This window comes from Tamandua tetradactyla, chromosome 1, assembly GCF_023851605.1.
Source record: "Tamandua tetradactyla isolate mTamTet1 chromosome 1, mTamTet1.pri, whole genome shotgun sequence".
Classification (NCBI taxonomy): Eukaryota; Metazoa; Chordata; class Mammalia; order Pilosa; family Myrmecophagidae; genus Tamandua; species Tamandua tetradactyla.
In genome coordinates, this window is record NC_135327.1 from 171,415,793 (window position 1) to 171,437,842 (window position 22,050).

At 35.9% G+C, this 22,050-nt stretch overlaps 1 protein-coding gene across 5 annotated transcripts in view; it reads right to left on the reverse strand.

The window, feature by feature from the left end:
• The window catches only part of UBE2H (ubiquitin conjugating enzyme E2 H), a 152,075-nt gene that overhangs the window by 9,045 nt on the left and 120,980 nt on the right, over positions 1-22,050 (reverse strand). For all 5 annotated transcript variants that reach the window (XM_077130488.1, XM_077130442.1, XM_077130515.1 and 2 more), the window contains 2 exons: positions 18,442-18,481; positions 17,180-17,232 (listed from right to left, as the gene is read on the reverse strand). In XM_077130488.1, coding sequence (XP_076986603.1) covers positions 17,180-17,232; positions 18,442-18,476 — 88 coding nt within the window. In that variant the 5' untranslated portion in view covers positions 18,477-18,481. The remainder of the gene's footprint in view (positions 1-17,179; positions 17,233-18,441; positions 18,482-22,050) is intronic.

Sequence of the window (22,050 nt, forward strand, 5' to 3'; positions counted from 1 at the left end):
ATGAACTTTCTTCGATTAAAAGTTTGCACCAGATAATCTAGGAATGCCTAGAGTGTATAATAATACTGAAATGTACAATTTACAAATTTTAAAAATGTTTTTGCATGAGGAAGAAAAAAGGAATGTCATTATTGCAGGGTACTGAAAATAGATGGTAATTAATATTTTAAAATGTCACCTTACGTGTGAGACTAAAGCAAAAAATATTTGGTACAAAATTTGTATTTTGACTAGTGCATTTCTTAATATAACCTATGTAGATAGTTTGACTGAACGCCATAAGTACTTGGAATCTCAGGTAGGACATGAGATTTTGTGGGTCTGTCCAGAGTGATGCCCTGATGAATCCCAGAGTGATTTGATCAGTGAGTGGAAAAGTATTTGCAAAGCCCCCTTAGGGGAATGGTGAGAACGGGGAGAAATTTAACTTCCCCAAGTTGAATTCTTGATATTCTCACAAGCAGTGTGGACAACCAAAGTTGTTGGCTAAGCCCCCAGTCTTGGGGTTTGTTCATATGAAACTTAACCCCACAAAGGATAGGTCAAGTCTACTTAAAATTTAGGCCTAAGAGTCACCCCCAAGAGAGCCTCTTTTGTTGCTCAGATGTGATCTCTCTCTCCAGCCAACACGACGAGCAGTCTCACCACCCTTCCCCTCCCTCTCTGCGTGGGACACGACTCCCAGGGGTGTGGACCTTCCTGGCAACATGGAACAGAGATTCTGGAATGAGCTGAGACTTAGCATCAGGGACTGAGAAAAACCCTAGAATAAGCTGAGAATTAACATCAAGGGATTGAGAGAAACTTCTCGACCAAAAGGGGGAAGAGGGAAATGAGACTAAGTGTCAATGGCTGAGAGATTCCAGAGTTGAGAGGTTATCCTGGAGGTTATTCTTACGCATTAAGTAGATATCACCTTGTTGTTCAAGATGTAGTGGAGAGGCTGGAGGGAACTGCCTGAAAATGTAGAGCTGTGTTCCAGTAGCCATGTTTCTTGATGATGATCGAACAATGATATAGCTTTCACAATGTGACTGTGTGATTGTGGAAACCATGTGTCTGATGCTCCTTTTATCTACCATATCAACAGACGAGTAAAACATATGGAATAAAAATAAATACTTGGGGGAACAAATGTTAAAATAAATTTAGTTTGAAATGCTGGTGATAAATGAAAGCAAGGAGTAAGGGGTATGGTATGTATAATCTTTTATTTTTTCTGTTGTCTTTTTATTTCTTTTTCTAAATTGATGCAAATGTTCTAAGAAATGATGAATATGCAACTGTGTGATGATATTAAGAATTACTGATTATATATGTAAAATGGAATAATATGTTAATATTTTTGTTTGTTGTTAATTTTAATTAATAAAAAAATTTTTAAAAAGTTTGCACCAGTATGTGTGATCTATATTACACATTCCTTCCAATACCAATTTTTTTTAACTTTGATTTTAATTTGAAGAACCAGACAGATATATACCTGCTATTCACTTCAGAAGGCAACCTGTTCCAATTCTAATTCATTCCATTTTCCAAACCAAGAAAAGAATTTGCAAATATTATATACATTATTATTAATTAAAATTTGTGCCACAATATTCTATAGCACTCTACATTCCTAGAAAGACGAGTTAATTTTTTAACACTGTCATTTTCTACGGCTTTGAAAACCCCCACTGTGAATAGTATTCAAGTACCATATCTGAAAAGAAATGAACACAATTTTGTAGAACTTAACATTTATTTCAGTTTTTATAGCTTCTAATGGAGGCACAAATATAACCATTTTTTCAATTGTTATGGATAATGAGTATTTACTTAAAACTGTAAATATTCATAAGACAGATGAGTTACCAATTTACTGCATTAGTTAAAAAGCATTTTAATAAATATTAACTACCTTCCTGCGAGATTCAGCACAAGACTGAATCACAGATCACATCTACACACATTCATGCAGAGCTACAAAAATGCTGCAGTTACATAGTGTTTTATAAAGGAGATATACCTTGAAAGCCCTGGGTGCGAAATAAACCACAATTTTCCTTTAAGTTCAGAGATGCTATAATTTCCCTTTTGTTTTTCAGCAGACACTGAACCGTGGAAACTTTGTCTTTTTATTTATTTGCCTTACTCTGCTCTCTGTTTACGTTTTTGTTTCTGGAGGGAACGCTGAAGTATAGTGGTACAAAAAACTGTAATTTATTCTGCTGTTCTAAAGAATGGAAGTTTTTTCAGAGTGAGTACTCTAAGTATTACAATAAATAAATGCTTTGTTAAAACATATCACTTTAGATCAGTGGTGATTTTACTCCCCAGGTTACATCTGACTTTGTTGGGAGACATTTTTGATTGTCACAATTAGGGGCAGAAAGGTATGCAATGCCACTGGCATCTAGCAGGGTAGAGGCCAGGGATGCCGCTAAACATCCTTCAATGCACAGGACAGCCCTCAAATTACGTAGCTCAAAGTCAACAGTGCTGGGTTGAGAAATGCTCTGGATAAAAAAATGGCAAACTTTTTCATAAAGGGCCAGACTAGGCTTTGTGGGTCATATGTGGTATTTGTTGTAACTACTTAACACTCAATTCTGCCACTGTAGTACAAAAGCAGCCACACATAAACAGTAAGCAATCTATGTGCATGTGTTACAACAAAACTTCACATACAATAATATACATCCAAAGTTTGCAGACCTCTGCTCTAGAAAATCCTACAAATTAGAGGTGACTTTTCCTAAACACTGTGAGGTTAAGAAACTGAGCAGTTAGAGAAGAATCTGAAGTGGCACTATTCAATAGCACTTTCTGCTGTGATGGAAGTATTCATGTCTGCTATTTAGCATGGTAGCCACATGCAGCTACTAAGCACTGTAAATGCGGTTAACTTCACTGAGTAATTGCATTTTTCATTCTATCTAGTATTAATTTAAAAAACTACACATGGCTAGTAAATCCTGTATTGGACAACACATGCTTCGAGAATGCTATTACAGACAGTACACTGACAGCCAACATAGCACTGTTCTCATACACCACACATGGACAAGAGCAGGTTTACCTACAACCTTGAATTATGGACTTGGTATTATTACATAAATTTGGGCTATTTCACCTTCATAAAGGTCAACTTCAGAACAGTCCCAAAGACTGACATAGTAAGACTCTGATTTATCTGGCAACAAGGCTGAAACTGCTAACTGAAAAAGCAAAACAAAAACAACTTTCCAAGACAACTCCTGAACTATATGCAGGAAGATTTTCAATGCAGTTTTATTTATAATATTTTTTTAAAAAGAAGCAACATATTCAACAAAATTATTTATTGTACAAAACTATTTGGAAAGAACAGAGACAAATACTTATGTTTTATCTAAAGCTAGGTGGAAAAAAAGCCATAAAATCGTAGAATTACAGCTATGGGCAGTGCGTACGCATAAAAAGTTATTTCAAAAAGTTATGTCAAGGCAATAAGCTCAATTTCTACTTTTCACACTTTAAATGGCATTTTACTTCAAAAAATAACATTATCCTGTAAATATATCTTCTCTACTTTTGTATATGTATGTAATGGTTAATAAAAAATATCTGAAAAATTGTTCTTTTCCTCTATTTTCTTTTTGTGTGTGTGCTTGTGGGGCATTTGGGTTCATTAGGGCTGGAAGGACCCAGGGTCCAGGCCCTGCCCCCTCCTCCATCTGAGAGCAAGTCACCCCTCCACCTACATGACCAAGACAGATGTTACAGGTCAAAGAATGTAAACCAAACTCCCTCCCCTAACAACCAAATCTACAGTGGAGTCTGCTCAAACTCCACTGTAACCAAATCTCCTGGACTGTTAGACTTTATAAGCGCTTCTCTGGGCATGCCTCCCTCTCTCTCGGCTTTGGGTGGAGTTCAGATGTCCATCTCCCAACCCGCCACCACTGAGAAAATCTTCCTCCTGTCCAGAAGCCCCTGATTAAACTCATGGGTAATCTTCTGTCTAGTGTGCTCTTTGGTCTTAGAGTTGTGCTGGGTTGGAACAGGGCAGTGGTAGAAAATGCCACTTAAGAACACCACTGAAGTTTTAAGAAAATGTCAACTGAGCAAATTAAGAAGAAAAAAGGGGCCATGGAAGTTTGACAAATTGAACATGATCTCAGAGGAGTTAATAATAGTTACATTAGCAGTAATAACAGTAACAGTAATGGCAGCAGGAACAGTTAACATTTACTTAGCAACTACTGTAAACAAGGTACTTTTTTTTTTTTCGAGCCCAAGACTATTTATTAAACAGGTATCACCAGAGGTTCTCCTCCTCCCCATTGTGGTTTCTATTAAATTTTGAGGACAGCAAAAAAATACTTGAAAATATATGCAAAGTATAAGCATGATTGAACAACTGATACTTACTAACCAGATTATGAGTTAATTATGAATCAGTTTAAGGAACATTGTCATGAACTCTGAAGCCCCTGCCTATGATCTTCACTTCCTTCACTTTTCTTCTCCCTCAGAGGTCAACCCATCCTGAATATTTTATATTTCCTCATTATGTTGCTTTTCTTTATAACTTTAGTATATGTGCCTATGTGGTGTTTGATTTGATATTAAAAATATTTTAGTCTTTTTTTTGCCTATGGAATTTTCCCATATTCAGTGAACATATATATCCAGCACCTAGAATTCTGCTATTAACATTTTGCTAGTCTTTATCTCGTATCTATCCATCCATCAATTCATTTTACTTTTAGGAGGAATTTCAAAGTTGCAGACATTAGTTAGTGCACTTCATCCTTAACATTTCAGCATGCATTTCATTAAGTAGAGTTTAATATTGATTCGCTATTCTTTCTTTTGAGGTAAATTTTGTATACACAGTGATGATTTTTGCAATATCTCAAACAAGGAACTTTTAAGCACTCTACATTTACATACTCAATCACTAGTCAGTGAGGTCGGTATTACAACTATCTCCATTTTACAATGAAGAAACTGAGGCACAGAGAGGTTAAACTTGACCAAGGAGCTGGGTTTCAAACCTGCACTTAACCACTATGCTGCCTCTGTTAACATATATAATGAACACTTCTCAACCTTTGTGATGGCACAAGTTCTCTGTGTGAAAATCTCATACCTTCATTGGCCAAATTTGGAGAAGGTACATGGCTCTCAGCCCCCTCCACCAAAGTTTCCCTTTCTCACAAGTGCAAGGCCAGCAGGGTGGTCTCTCAGCAGAGGGTTTTCAGGGATTTCTGTGGCCGAACTGTGCTATTTCAGAGGCACTATGCTTGTCTTGGAGCAGCTCAACCACAGGAAGTAATATCTTGCTATTCACAGATAACTGTACACAGTGAACAGGGTCGGGGTTTCTCTAGTCACATTATCATTACAGATTGATTATAATCATTAGCAACTGAATGCTCCTATCAAATAACAATAAAAAAATCACAATAAGATATAGGCTTTATTATCTTTAAGTAACAATCAGCAACGCTTCAGGGTTAAGAAATATCACAAAGATGGCCTATTTCATAACTAGGTGTTTCATGTGTTCCAGGAAGAGATTTTACGCCCTCCCCCATTTTAAGTTTCTCAAGCTACTGATCAGGGGATCTGCCTAGGGTATTGGTTCCAAACAAATTAAATAATCCTCAATTATTGATTCTTTCTTTCCATTTCTTCTCTCTTCTTGCATTAGTACACTCTTGATATACCTAATGGATATGTTGGGTCATACCTATAAAACAGAAAAGCAGAAAAGGAAAAGCAAGGAGCCCAGTTTCCAGTGAAGACAACTTTGGAGTCCAGAATGTTAAGGCTGTGGGCATTTTAAAGTGGTAAAGAATTCCTATAAGTGGCTTGTCAGAGTGGTTACTACTGAGAGTCTGTCTAAAAGAAATCTCTCGAATATGCAGGGGTGGAAAAAAATCTCCACTCAGGACAAATATGCTGGGAGAAGAGACTAAACTATAAATCAAAAATGAAATAAAGATGATTATCTTAAGGTAAATTAATCATAATGAACAGTTTTTTCCCATAGAATTGATTGCTAATAGTAAAAAACATATTGTGCTGGTTTGAAGCTATTATGTACTCCAGAAAAGCCATGTCCTTTAACCCTCATTCAATATTGCTGGGTGGGGCCTTCTTGATTGTTTCCATGGAGATGTGACCCATGCAACTGTAGTGGTAATTTATGATTAGATGGTTTCCATGGTAATGTGTCTCCACCAATTCAAGGTGGGGGTGCTTACTGGATTCCTTTAAGGGGGAACCATTTTGGGAAAAGCTTTAGAGCCACCAGAACCAACAGAGTCCATAAAGCCATAGACCTTTGGGGAATAGAAGGAAAACGTCCTGGTGGGAAGCCTTATGAATGAGGAGAGAAAGTTAGCAGACATCACCATGTGCCCTCCCAGCTGAAAGAGAAACTCCAAACTTCATCAGCCCTTTCTTTGGAGTTAACATATCTTACCCTTGATGTCTTAATTTGGACATTTTCATGGTCTTAGAACTGCAAACCTGCAACTTAATAAATTCCCCTTTTTAAAAACCATTCCATTTCTGGTATTTCACATTCTGGCAGCTTTAGCAAACTAGAACACGTATTTTAGTTCAAAGATTTTTATGTAAAATCATTAACCTTCAACTTTTGTAAAAGGTTAGAGCCACACAATCTAGAGATTGTGTTCTAATACTGGCTGCCTTCAGGCTTTAAGGAAGTCCCAAGGTCTCTGTGAAGGATGATTTATGATGAGCAAATAGCTCCTATTTCTGCCTTAGACTCACTAGTTACTAAAATATGGTCCATTAGGGTGATTCTTCAGATGTTCCACAGCTGATCTTAGATTATTAATGTTTCTATTACAACCCTCATACCTCAGTTTAGGCACATACATTAATGATTTTTAGTAATACTTAATTAAAAAAAAAAACACCCAATTCACCCTGATTTCTCATCAAAAGCTGCATCATTTACCCCACAAATTCTACAGCAGTTTTTCTTGGGTAAGTGGAGGTCCTAGTTGAGCGTCATTAAGAATTACCTATGTGCTGCAATAGTGTGATAGTCACACGGGAAAGAATAAAATGTGACCCCTACCTCACAGCACACACACAAAAAATTACCTCCAGGGTGTCTTTAAAATACGCATGCTGAGATCTCACACCTACTCCAGGGATTCTGAATTAGGATTGGCTGGCATCTGAACGTGCGTGCGTGCATGTGTGTTTATGTGTGTTTGCATAAGTCACAGCCAGGAAATAATCTCTGCCCTCTACATCCCTTATCCTAAAAGACCAACTGGAAAGAGATCTTTGTTTATGGGTTCTTTGGCTCAAGAAAATGTTCAAGGCTCAGCATGAGACTGAGCTGCAGAAGTTTTTCTAGTTTAATACCTTTCACACTTACCACAAATCCATAGCCCTCTCTGACTCTCGCATCTTTCTTTTTTGCACACTACTGTCACCATCGCTTCCTCCAAGTGGAGGTATACCAAACTGCAGGCAAGAAAACGTGCATCTGTCTTAGAGGCACATGTTAAAGGGCTGCTTTAGAGTAAAGAGCGTGGTAACCTAACACACTGCAGCCATCTGGCAATGCAAATTCCATGAGGCTGAACTGTCTCCAGCAAAAGGGAAGCTGGCTCTGTGGTGGTGAACAACAAATAAAAAACCTAAAAGACCACAAATTTAATCTTGGGCCTCCAACTGAGTTCTTTGATCTTAGGTAGGTCTCTTCCTCTCTGCATCTCAATTTCTTCATCTGCAAAAAGAGAAGTATAGTACTGCTCGTCCTTACAAAGAAGAATTACACATTACCAAAAATGACCATAAAATGTGCCTCAAACTGTACAAAGGATTAGACTGAAATATTAATACAAATATTACATATTCAAAGAGTTGAAATTTCAGCTATGCATATCCCTCAAGGAATGCAAATTAAAATGAGTCAGACTGGAAAAAATGCACCTATTCTTAAAGGAAAGCTATCTCATCCCAGATGACTCTCAGTAAGATGACACTGTGTGTATATGGCTTAAAAGAGAAAACACAGAAAAGGGATGAACCACATATCTCATATTTTATTCTTGATTTTTTTCTATGAACCAGTGACCAGAAGTTACTTCTATGTTTCCTTTGAAAATTAAAATGGAAACTTTTTATATAAAGCATGCTGCTATCTTGAGGTTAAAACTCTATGGACATGCAAAGCTTTAAGCCGTCAGTCCCACAAGGAACCACAATTAACAAACAGCAGTCATCTGGGGGACTTTTACTAGCATCAACTTTATTTATTTTTCAGATTTAACATCCAACATGCTATAATTCAGAAAACACCATCACAATACTATGCAGTGACAGTGATGGCTAGGCACTGAGAGTCATCAAAGTTATTCCTCCCTTCTTAATAGCCAGTTACCCCATACCCTTTACTAATTCTACTCTTTGTCCCACAGATGCTCAGAACCTGGATTTCTTCTTTTAAAAGACAAACCTCAAACAAAAAACTGTAAAGATATGAGTCACTTGCACAGCAGCATCAAATCTGTGATATTTCTATTTTAAAGAATTAGCTTCATACTCTGAGAAGCTCATCATTTTATAACTTTCAAACAAATAAGTCTAACCTGATAACAATTTTTTACAATTGGGTCATTTATATTAACAGTTTTATCAAGCTCAACATAACTAAAATTGTTTTCTTAAAAACCTGCTCCTTTCTCCTAACACCTAGGCTGACTACAACACCCTTATTCCTAGGCTTCAAATTTCTAGAAAGAAGTTAATTTGGCTTTTCTTCTTTATTTCATGGACTCAGCCAGTTTCCCAGACTCGCTGCTTGCCGTAACCAGAAGAAATCTGGAAATACTATTTGTCCTGTTTTAATCTTATTAAAAATTGGCTATTTTTTTTCTACATATAGTAGGTATCCCTGACCCCCCCCCAAAAAAAAACTTACCAAATGAAACGAAATTTATGGTTAGCCTTAGTTTGAACACTTATTATAAATTTTTGACTTCCTAAGCAATTCCTAATGAATTCATTACAATTCTTTATGATATCAGGAAAGAAACTGACCTTTTGAAAGGTCAGCTCCTGATTTTCTCTAGAAATCAAAGAAATGGATAACATAGTTACAATTCCCAGGTAACCCCAACTAACTTAGCCATAAGTGTTGACTTTAAGGGCTAAAAGCTCAGGAGAAGAGGAGATGCGTTTAAGTTCCAGAGCTAAACATTAGTTCCAGATCACTAGAATTGACCCCTCACATTTTTTTTGATCCATCTTTTTATCCCTCCACTTATCAGTGGGACTTTTATTTTTTTCCTCTCCTTTCAGCCCTACTGAATTACAGAGCAGGGAAAGACCTTAGAGAGTAGTGGCTACAGTAGTTTGTAGCCAGTGATTCTCCACTCCACAGCAGAGGAGGAACATACTGAGAAGGACGGTGAAATATAAAAGTGCTTAGATAGCATGCTTCCAGAGAATGAAGACTTCTGAATGAGAGCAAGGAGAATTTAATCTTGATGGGAAATGGCCCTGAGTGATTTCTAAAGGAAACATTGTCTGATTACAAAGGCAAGAGTTTGGAGCCTAGAAAGTCAGCCAAGAGATGGCTACTCTGATTCAGAAAGGGATGGTATACTGGGGCTCAGTATAGTACCACCGCCCAGGGAAAATAGAAGAACATATAAAATTACTTAACTGTGAGGGTCTTACGTGTGGACAAAATATACAAAAGGTTGAACTCATAAGGTTCATACATATGTTTTTATGTGAGTCCATGAGGATCTTTTATAAACAAAATAAAGTCCTGATAAAGAGGGTTATGCAAGAAGGGGAGAGGCGACTCCCTTCTCGCAACAACAACAAAGCAAGTAGAATAATTAGAGTAGGAATTAGGAAGAATTAGTAGTCAAAAACTTGGTGAATTTTTGCAACGTACATAATATTTTATACTTAATCTTGCTTAGTGGCAATATTATAGTTTATAAGTATTCTACACTAAAAAGTATTACTTCTCTTACATGTGGGAAAAGGTAAAATCAAAACTTAGGGTACTAAAATCTGAAAGCACACCAAAAACATTGTGCCAAGTGCCAGATCATCAGGTCACCAACCTGAGGTGTGCAGTTACATAACATGGATTGTTTTACAGCATGCCAACCACACAGAAAATCACTTCCCATTTGTTGCCTAATTGCAGCCCCTTCCCTGCAATGTTCCTAAACTGTAGAAATCTGCAGAAGAAACTGAACACTATGTTGGATAAATCAGAATGAAGAAAACAGGTTCGTGGGCATCAAAACATTGCCCTTGTGCCATGGCAATCTTAAAACATTACCCACCTTACTTAGGTACTTTTTAGGTCATTCATCCTAGTTCAAACCTGATGTGACCCTGCTCACCATAAGAGACTACAAGCTAAAATATGGCAAAAGGATTTGATATTAACCTTCCAAAAATGAGGGCAGTTAATATGTAATTAAGTAGTTAGGTATTCTTTTAGCTCATATTAAAACTCACTATTAATTTTTTAATTACTAGACAACAATTCAGTTTGTCCTTAATGTAAGGAAAACATAAGATATAACACTTCATGCAATTATACAAACCACATAAACATGCACGGGGAAGACTTTACCTATACACAGTGATCAAAAGAAAAGAAGAGAAAATAAATCAGGGTTGCTTGTCCATATGATCAAGATTGATCCCTGAAACTATGGTCCAAAAGAAAGACAAACATAGCTGTCACTGTCCTCTAAGGCCACAGCCTGGCTGGCTCATGTCCCACTATCCACAAAGTTCAGACCACCTCATGTTTCTAATGCATTAACAATACCAGTGAATCGAATATCGTTAATGAATTTTCACTAAGCTGTGAAACCCATGAAGAACTCATGTGTTTCTGTATATGGCTGATAATTTGACTCTTGAGCCACATCATACCATTACATCTGAAGATCTCCAAGCAGACAGATAAAGGAGGTGGGTCTTGCAGCTACGTACTACTGAAACCATCAAATTCCAAACTCAGCCTATTTCTTATCAGCTACAGCTGACATTTCTTACGCAGAAGTGGAAAGAAATTACTCTACCTGGCCTCTGTTCAGGGGACTCATAATGATATCCAGGTGTTTCAAAGGCAGAATGATGTTTGTGATTCCAAAATGGATGGGTCAATATTGAATTCTCAAACTTGTTCAGCAACTGGCCAATCAGACAGATAACATATATTTCTTGTCTGTGTAAACTATAATAAAACGTCTAAAAACACAGCATATATGAACCCAACACAAAGCACTGTTTTAAGTTACAATTTCCTTCAGCCAAAATTTGAATTGTTTGGGAAGATTCACAGGCTACCTGACTGAAAGAAGGGATGGGGTAACTACTTCCAACATGGGAGACCGTAAGTTTATTAGACCACGGGGTAGTATTATTAATAAACTTATGCCCTTTTAATTTTCCAAATACTGGGTAAAAGAAAATTTGTTTCTCTTGTCTAATCTCAAAGTCGCTGCAGCATTCCTTCTATGCTATTAACTTCTTTTGTCTTTTATTGATTGCCTGGATGACTCCAGTAATTTCCCAAGTGTTGATTTTTCTCATCAGCAAAATAAAAGGGGGAGTATCCAGTCAATTGGCTAGCAAGCCTAAGGTTGAGAATTGCACACTTTCCAATTTCATAAGAAAATTAAGCCTTCCACCTTACTTGTCCACAACTTAATCCACAGAAAAAGAAATTCATCATGTTAGTCTAGAAATGAATAAAATGAAAGTTGAAGAGATAAACACAGTTTTCAGAAGTCAAGTATGAATGGCCCAGGAGGGTGATGGGGGGATTAAAGCTGTATTGCAATGAAGGTTCCTGAGCCCCAGGAATATAGGTCAATAAGCCAACCAGAAATAAAAAATATATCGGAGTAAAGAGGAAAACAGAAGGGGTGCTTAAGCCATGGCATAACAAACTTAAGTCTCCTTACAGCAGTCCTTAAAATTATAGTTGCTTTTGAAACTGGAATGCAGATCTCTTTGGTTATATGGAGCTGTGATTCTTGATGTAGCCCTCACTGAATTTTAAAAGTTTTCCACAGTTCTTATCGTTGTTGTTTGGAAGAGTAGGAAAGACTAAAACAAACGAACATGTTATCAAACAGGAAGTCAAAATGAATCAATTTTGTGACGACATCTGCTAATTTCCTTTTAATATTACAAGAGACATGTTAGACACTCAATTCATACTTAATAGATAACTTCATACTGATGACAAGCATCATTACAAAATTAACCATACTACCCACTATAATTAGCTCTCTTGCAAGGTTAAACAACAGAAAATTTAGTTACTAGATGATTACAGTCACACCAATTTGGAGCTTCTGAATGAACAAACTGTGTGCACACATGGCAAAGGAAAACAGGATGAGGTCAGAAGCAAAGCTGAGTCAAATGGGCTACCAGAAATAAATTTTCTTTTGTGGGGTAGGGAAGGACATAGGACTAAATTTGCTACTAATATGACCATTCTCCAATATCAAGGTTATGATAAGTACAAATCTGAAATTAAAACTGGGAATTATTATCCTACAAATATGTCCATCCATTGCACAGTAAATGCCCTGGGGCCAAGTATACTTCTTACCATATTATACAGTAGAGATGTTGAAACAAGTTTTGATTCCCAGGCTAAGCATTTTGCTTTTCAATTGAATATGTATCTTAGCACACTACTTTCTCCTATCTGTAATTTAGTGTTAAATAAGATTTTTTTTTGTCCTATGAACTAAAGTCTCTCAAGAATCACTGCAGGAAACTGAGTGATTCAGAATTCACTAATGATGAACTGACTTTCAATGTCAGAGGCTTTAGAAGCTTGCAATAAAAATTAAACTTAGAGGGCGGGCCACGGTGGCTCAGCAGGTAAGAATGCTTGCCTGCCATGCCCGAGGACCTGGGTTCGATTCCCGGTGCCTGCCCACATTAAAAAAAAAAAAATTAAACTTAGACCCAAAGATGAGATAAATCTAAAAGAAATGTTATGGTCACCCGAATCAACCCTTTCTAATAGTACATGTTTATATTGTATTTACCTGCTCCTAAAACCTTCCACGTAAGAAATATTAAATTTTCTTGAGAAACAGTTTGGGTTTTGAACAAAATGTTAAAACCCTTCCTCCCACGCTCTGTATACTTCCTTTTGACTATACCCTAAAAATATTTCTTCACAGTTTCCTACACTGACCTATAATGTTAGTATGTCCATAGTTTCGCTATGGAACACATTTATGACAGCTCATATACATGTATTACTGAAGTCTATTTTCAAAACTTTACTTTGACCAATTTGATTTGTTATTTATTAAACACTTTGCAAGGCAATACAAGAACATACTTCAGATTGTGAAAACCTTGTGTCTGATGCTCCTTTTATCTACCATATCAAGCGACAAGTAGAACATATGGAACAAAAATAAATAATAGGGGGAACAAATGTTAAAATAAATTTAGTTTGAAATGCTAGTGATAAATGAAAGCGAGGGGTAAGGGGTATGGTATGTATAATCTTTTTTTTTTCTGTTATCGTTTTATTTCTTTTTCTGTTGTCTTTTTATTTCTTTTTCTAAATCGATACAAATGTTCTAAGAAATGATGAATATGCAACTATGTGATGATATTAAGAATTACTGATTATATATGTAGAATGGAATGATAGGTTAATATTTTTGTTTGTTGTTAATTTTTTTAAATTAACAAATAAAAAAAAGCACTGAGATGTAAATGCTTCTCCAAATTAGTATAACTTTGAAATGAGTTTATTCTTCGTTCTCTTTTTACTAATTCAATGCAAAATTATTTCCAAGCATTTCACAAAGTCAGAGTTTAAATCAAGTGAAATGCATAGCCAAAGGAATAAACGATTTTTTTCTAAATCCTGGGCTATAATAATAATGAGAGATTAACCAATGATCACTGGTTGAGACATTATATAAGAGAGAGAAATATATAGAAGTATATTAAGGCAAACAAATGATACAACTGATACTTTTCTTTGAGACCCGGCTAAATACAAATATCTCTTTTAGAATTACTTTAATATGACCAACTTGCTAACTAACAAAAAGAAAATTTTAAAAAGAACTTATGGTTTTACTCTATAACAAAGGTATTAATACCAGATTTTATCATATAGGAAATATTATATTCTCTTAAATAAGAAAACTGAATACATTTGACAGGGTTTGATTGAAATGAACCACTTTTTTTACACCATTAATAATTTATCTGGAAATTAATAAAGAAAAATATTTTTTAAACACTAAAAAAAAAAAGAACATAGTTCAACAATTTATAAACGTGATCAACCCTTAGTACTTGTGGCTTTCTGCTTTAAAATCTGTTCTGAATCTCATACATTTCTGGTGGGAATGTAAAATGTACAGCCACTTTGGAAAACAGTCTCATAGTTCCTCAAATGGTTAAATATAGAGTTATCTTATGACCTAGCATTTTAACTCTTAGGTATATACCCAAGAGTATGTTCCAAGAAATGAAAACATATATCCACACAAACACTTGCACATGATGAGAGCAACATTATTCGTTAATAGACAAAAAGTGGGAAACAACCCAAACGTCCATTAGTAGATGAATGGAGAAACAAGATACGGTATCTCCATACAATGGAATATTATTCTGCAATTAAAAAAATAAGTACTGATACATACAATGATAAGGATGAACCCTCAAAATGTTATGCTAAGTCACCAAAGACCACATAACATGATTCCATTTGTATGAAATGTCCAGAACAGATGAATCTACAGAGACAAAAAATAGATTACTGGCTGTCGGGAGCTGGGGGGAGAATGGCAAAATAGGGAGGGTGATAGCTAAAGGTTTCTTTTCCTGAATTCTATGCTTAATTTTAAATTTTTTTATTTAATTTTTTTATATGCTGTATGGTGGGGTCACAGTTCATTCTTATTCCCATGTGAATATCCTGTTATTGCAGCAACATTTGTGAATGGGGGGGGGGGGATATGCATGGGCCGGGAACTGAGTCCAGGTCTTCCGCATGGCAGGCGAGAATTCTACCACTGAACTACACTTGCACCTCTAAAGGCTTTTTTTGTTGTGGCGAAAAAATGTTCTAAAATTGACTGTGGTGGTGATTGCACATATCTATGAATATACCAAAAAAACAATTGTCCAGTTTAAATTGATTAACCATATGGTACATGGATTATAACTCAATAAAGCTGCTATTTTTTAAAAATCTGTTTGAGACATAAGTTATTTGAGAATTAGCAAACCTCTTCCACAAAGCTTTCATGGTCAATGGTAAAAAAAAAAAATTGGGGAAACTGAAGTCCAACTTACTCGGCTGTAATTGGAACCAGTGTGTAGTATTTTGATTTGTACATTTCTGAAATGTGACTGTAGTTTAAGAAAATACATCATTCCGTCAGATATTTCAGGCAGCCTGCCAGACATTTTTACCAAAAAGACATCTTAAAAAGAATTCATTTAATCAACTTCAGAGTATCCATTCTCTCTTACAGCCTCACATCCTTATAAGTTATCATGTCCCTAGAACTCTCATGCTAAACAGTCCTGGGCCTGATCAATTCACTCATTAATTCAATAAATATCTGAACCCTTACTGTAAACTAGGCACTGTTCTAAGTAATGGGTGTAATACCCAGATGAGACCAAGACAAAGTTCTTCCTCCCATGAAACTTACAATCTTATAGGGCAAGATAAACAATAAACAAATACTGGTTTAAAAAATTTATTCAGAGCAGGGTGCTGTGCTATAATGGGAGGAGGGTGGTATTTTAGATCAAGTGATTAGGAAAGAAGGTCTCTCTGAATTAGTGATACTTGAGGTGAGAAAAGAAGATGCTAGCTATACAAGGATTGGGGATGGTGGGGATAATTCCAGGAAGAAGAAATAATTCTTGAATGGTAAAATTAGGAGGGGGGAAAAAACAAGGTTAATTGTGGGCTGATGGTGACCAAGCTCTACTCTGTCATCCTAGCACAAATATGTCTGGTAAAAGTGACTTGCAGATTGTGTCTGCAATAAAACATCTTACCTATCTTAAACCATTTAGAGGTCTTACTACTCTTCAAAAGAGGAAGCCATCCTGTTAATACTAACCTGAAGTGATTTTTCCCTCCTTTCCTTGCACCACTCAGCAACTGTTATCTGTATCACTCATTCTTTAAATCCATATTGGTGAGAAGCACCATCCTAGGAGCCCTGGACCATAAAGACAAATCAGACATGCACCCTGACAGCCCTTAAGGCAGGAAATAAGCTACTAGCACACATACACACAAAAACATGGGCATCAACAACTAATACAAGGTAGAATGCAAAAGAGGGCCACAAAAAAGAAGTATAAAATGTATAAAAGGTATAAAAGTGCCCAGAGATTATTTCCAGCTGGGGAGAGGAAGATTCACAGGGGTAGGGGCATGAGAGCAGTGAGACGCTGCGAAGACTGAGGATTTTGACATGTAGAGGAATAAACAAATTTATTTGTTGCATCCCTAATTAACTTTAAATTATTTAAAAGTATTTTTAGCTCCCCAACCAGGCTACAAGCTCAGGGAGAGGGGACCTGATATTCCCTAGATTTCTCTCTAGCATTTAGCAGAATATCTTGCAGATATGGGCAATTAGTTTGCTGATTCACTGAAAGAGGCGAGACGTCAGTTTTAGCACTAAAGGTAGAGTTAAATCACTCTTTGCTTCATCATAAAAAAATCTAGCTTTTGAAACAGACAAGCCTTCAAATATCTTAACATATCATTCATCTCATTTTCGGGGACATTCCTAATGGTTTTTCCAAAAAGGCATTTTTTGGAAAAACTTGTATGCAATGTGCTTGGGAATATACACAAATACAAAAGGTTTGCATATTGGGTGTATGCAGATGTATATCACTATACCTCAAATTCAGAATCTTACAAGATCATTTTAAACTTCCACTGATATACTGAAATTTGTACTAAGAGAAAATAAATTTTTCATTGATCAAACTTTCCCATTGAGGGAAATCCCTTCCCGTTCCCAACAAAACATCTTAAACCAGAGAAGAAAAGCCAAACAACATTTTAGGCAGTGCAGTGTCTCAACATCTCCGAAAAATATTACATGGCCAAACTCACCATAGAGAGCTGTCCAAGTTTGATTAATTACATCTAGACACACAGTTCCTGACCTGAAACAGATGGAAAGAATGGCATTTTTTTAAAAATTAGAAAGTTAGTTGCATGTATCTGGCAACTAGTTTTATATCAAGGAAAAGCATTAAATCATACTTCTAATAGCTTTGTTAAAAAGAATCCCAATTGGGGGAAAGTACAATAAGGGACAGAATATTTACAAGATCCTAAGTGTCTCCTAACAGAGGAAAAATATCAACTATACATTGGAGAAACCAGACAACACTTTAACAAGGTGATGAAACTAACACCGGCAACAAGGGGCAGACAGACCTTGCTGTGAATTGGTATGCAAAACCCTGAGACATGAATGTATACCCTGAATCTGTTCTTAAGAAAACATCAGACAAACCCTAACTGAGGGACTTTCTATAAAATAACTGCTCTCCATTCTTCAAAAATGTTAATTTTAGAAAAGACAAAGAAAGGCTGAGGAACTCTTTCAGATTAAAGTAGATTAAAGAAATCTGACAACTAAATGCAGTATGTGATCCTAGATGATGGGACCCTTTAACAGAAGGGGGAAAAAGGCTTAAAAGTATTGCATTAATATTCAATTCCTGAATATGACGACTGTTAGCAAACACACATTGGAGTATTAAAAGATAAACAGGCATAATATATGGAAACTACCTACACACACATAGGGTTCAGAACACCTCCCATGTACGGGTATGCATGTGTCTGTGTACACCCAGTGGCATGACAAGAAAAAACTGCAGTCCAATAAACATGTATTCGCAACCACACTAGAAGTACAAAACAGGATGCACTGATGTCACATTTTAAATATCACTTATAAAATACCAGAAGGAAAGAAAGGGTTAATTAATATTTATAAACTGAAATAAAACGGAAAAAATAATACAGTCATTCATGTTTGCCTTACCCTCAAGAAATGAGAAATATTTTAAGGATTGAAAATAATAAATCTTGTAAACTGTTTATGCAGAGAGAATTGAGATGTGGAACATTACAAAAGTTAGCTGGACATTAAGGGAAATGAAGGAACCAGTTGTGGCAATAAAAAAACTAAGCAGTGCACAATAGAATTTAAACTAACTGATTTAGACTATATCGTTCTAGGATTCAACAGTTTAAGTGACATTCATAAAGTCCTATCTCCTGATAAATATATCAGAGAGATGAACTTTCATCAAGAGCAGTTGTTGCTAAGATTTAAACATTTTTAAATAGTTACTTACGCTTCATCAATGTTGGGATGGAAAATTTTATTCATGAATCCTGAAAAAAGAGATGTTAATTAGTAGTAAAAAGTATCCAGACAACAGTTTTAAAGTCAGTACCTGCAAACAATTTCAGTATTGAAAAAAGGTAATAATACTCATAAATCATTCATTTCAACTCTTAAATTTTGTTACTAGTAAGACTATATTCTCCTGACAGCTCTAATTACTTACAATACATCAGAGTTTTATATACTAAACAAGCAAACTTTGGAAGCAATGCAGCCTCATATACAAAATAACCATTAAAAAGTACTTGACAAAACAAAATTTATAATACTAAATGGTTTATAACTTGTGTCATCATAAAACTTAAGCTCACTTTCACTTCTCTTGCAAGGTTTTATTATTCAATCCCTAAAAATGTGGAGGTTCTGTATTTGCATTTGAACTTCTTAACTGGTATTATTCTGATATACCGTGTATGGAACATGAATGAAGCTGCTTAAACTCTAAGGAAGTACCACTTCCAAACCACAAAGAATTTCATAAGAACACAGACCAAAATATTTCCCTTAACTCTAGTCTACTCATTCCAGGAAACCCAGTGTTGACTAAAATTGGGGGAACCAAGAAATGACGCAAGGAGTGGGTTGGTTGTGTGTGTGTTTTTTTTAATCCTCTGAGATAGCTATATCTTTTTTTTTTTTTTTTTTTTTAAACATACGTACAGAGATAAGAAAGCAGAAATCAGAGATCTGGTGTTTTGATTTATGCCAAGAAAAAGCCTCGACTTTAATGAATGCTGATACTTAAATTTCAAAGAAATTTATTTTCTTAACTTAAATAAATAAATCAGTTTGTCTATATGCAAATGATAATATTCCAAGGCAGAGAACCACCATCAAAGCTGTCATTCTGTCATCTTTACTGCCTTTATTCCATCTTAAATTTTCAATGGGTTGAAGTTCCTTACTAACACAACCGTCACTATCACGTCCCAACCCTGCCTTCCCTCACTCTCAATCCCTGTGTTCTCTCTTTCATTCACACAACACATATTTGGGCAACACCTACATATCAGTCACAGGGCTAGCTCAACGTACAAAAATAAATAAGATAACCCACTATTCTGAGGGAATCACTGCAGCAGTGGGATAAGAGACATGAAGAAATAATGTGTTCAAAGTGTTGAGAGTGTCGGGAGAAATACATATGGGAAGAGGAGTGTGTCGGGAAAGATGCAGAGGAAGTGGCATCAGAGGAGGATCCTCAAGGATGAAATGTCACAGAGGTCATTTCCAAAAAGCTAGAAACTTCCCTCACATTAGAAAATGGGGAATGATACAAAAACCTTGGTATTCTAGTCCTTGCTTGCTCTAGTTACTCTAAATAATAATCAAGCTTCTAGATTTTTACATCCTTTGTATTTTTAACTACTTTAATATTTTATTGTATCAACAGAGACCATGCAATGCCTAAATTACCCTGATTCAAAAACAAAGGTCCAATTACTATTTCATATCAAGTTTTTCATTAAGTAATTTAACAATGTTACAAAGTTGAGATTAAAGATGTATGTGCTTTATGAAGAGATTGTAATACACTAATGGAAATACTCATGCTTTAATGTTAAGAGGAGAAAACACAGGGTAAAAAATTTCTATGTATCCTTAGGAAAATACTAACACATACGTACAATGAGACTCAGGATATTCATTGCAGCGCTGTTTATAAAAGCCAAGAACCAAAGTCAACCCTATCAACAGGATTATGGGTAAATGTGGTTCACTGGCAGTCCTATATAGTTAAAGGTAATGAACGAGACCAGCATGTATCAAACTGAAGAGAACTCAAGCTAAGTTAAAAAAAAAAAAAAAACCAAAATGATATACTTACAGCATGATACTATTTAGATAAATACTGCATATTCTCTATGGTAACAACTACAGAACATATTTTTTTCTCATACTTGCCAACGTATACCAAACTTACAGAAGTTAATTATTTCAGGGAGTGTGCAGGGTCAAGGTCACGGTGGGAATAGGGAACAAGACTGAGAAATGGTTGTTAAAGATAACAATCTCAAACACTACAGCCCTTTCAAGAAGACTGTGTACTATGCTTGCATACTATGTTTGGTTTATTTTTTTTAAGTGCATACATAGAAAAGAAACTGGAAATAAATAAATATGTACAAATGTTGAGTGTTTAATTTTTAATGGTGTGAATATTTTCTCCATTGTACTTTTCATACCACAACACCTCTCCCCCACCTTTCCTATACCAGAAATAGGATCAGCAATGAAAAAAGGCCAGGAGGAAACAAACAAGTGTTAATGGTAGTTTTGGAGAGATTTCCCCTATTATTTCTATTTCTACTCTTCCAGCATTCCCAGATTTCTACAATGTGCAATTTTAGTAGTTGAAAAACTTTCAAGTAAAAAATAAAACTGTATAAACATTCTAAAGTAGAATTTTACATAGATTAACTAGTGCTGAACCTTTTCAAGGAAAAGACACTAAGATCCATTTCATATGAGATTTAAATGCTGTTGTTGAAATTATGCAAACTCATTTAAGAAAAATCAGAAAATTCTCATGTTAAAAAGAATGTGGTCTTCAAGATTAGTTAGTTACAGATAAAATATACTGCTATCATTCTTGTCAAGAAACTTTTCAATGAGCAGAATACATTAATGTTGAGCTACTACATGGTTTAATTCAAGAGACTGGTTCTACTTGTGAAAATCATTTTGCTTGCAGCTACAAGAATTTAATTTGTTCTTCTTGATGCTTAAAATCCTGCCTCTGCTACAATTCTGAAAACTAACACCTACGGAAGCAAGCAATACCCATGGGAAAGTTCCCAATATAGTCTATAGATGAGAATCACCTGTTGTACTCTTTAGAAAACTAAATGCTGTTAGAAGGTGGCAAGTGTTATGGAGGAAAAGACAGTAAAAAGAAGGGAACAGTGAATAGAATGCTTGTCAGTACGAATTTAAACAGGACAATCAGGAGGGCCATACTGAGAAGGTGACTTGAAGACCTGAAGGTTAGTGAGCCATCTGGGTAACTAGGGGGAAGAGTGTCTATGTAGCATGGATGGCAAAGCGCACAGTGTATCAGGAGCTTGTCTGATGTGTTTGAAGAGCAACAAAGAGACTGTGAAACTGAAGTGGACTGAACAAGGGGAAGAACAGAAGATGAGGGCAGAGAGGTCAGCATTTGTGGACTGTTTAAGGACACTGGCTTTTATTCCGAGTGGAATGGGAAACCACTGAGACATAGTAATAGTGTACATACACATCCTTCAACCTTATAAGGTTTTTTTTTAAGAGAAAGTTTGTCTCCTAAAAAAGGAGAGGTACTTAGGGGAACAGTTCAATCAGGCCCCAGCACCTCAGGGCTGGGGGATGGCAGAACTCAAGAAAAATGGAATGGGATGTCTCTCCTACACAAGAACTAAGCTTCAACAATTTGATGTCACAGGACACCTTAAAGGTGTAGGTCAAGAAAATAGCTATGGTGAAAAGAGCTTCGCATGTTTATCAAAACTGTCTCATCATCATTGCACAAGATCTGAAAATTACATTTGAAATCTATGTCATTTCTACACTGTTC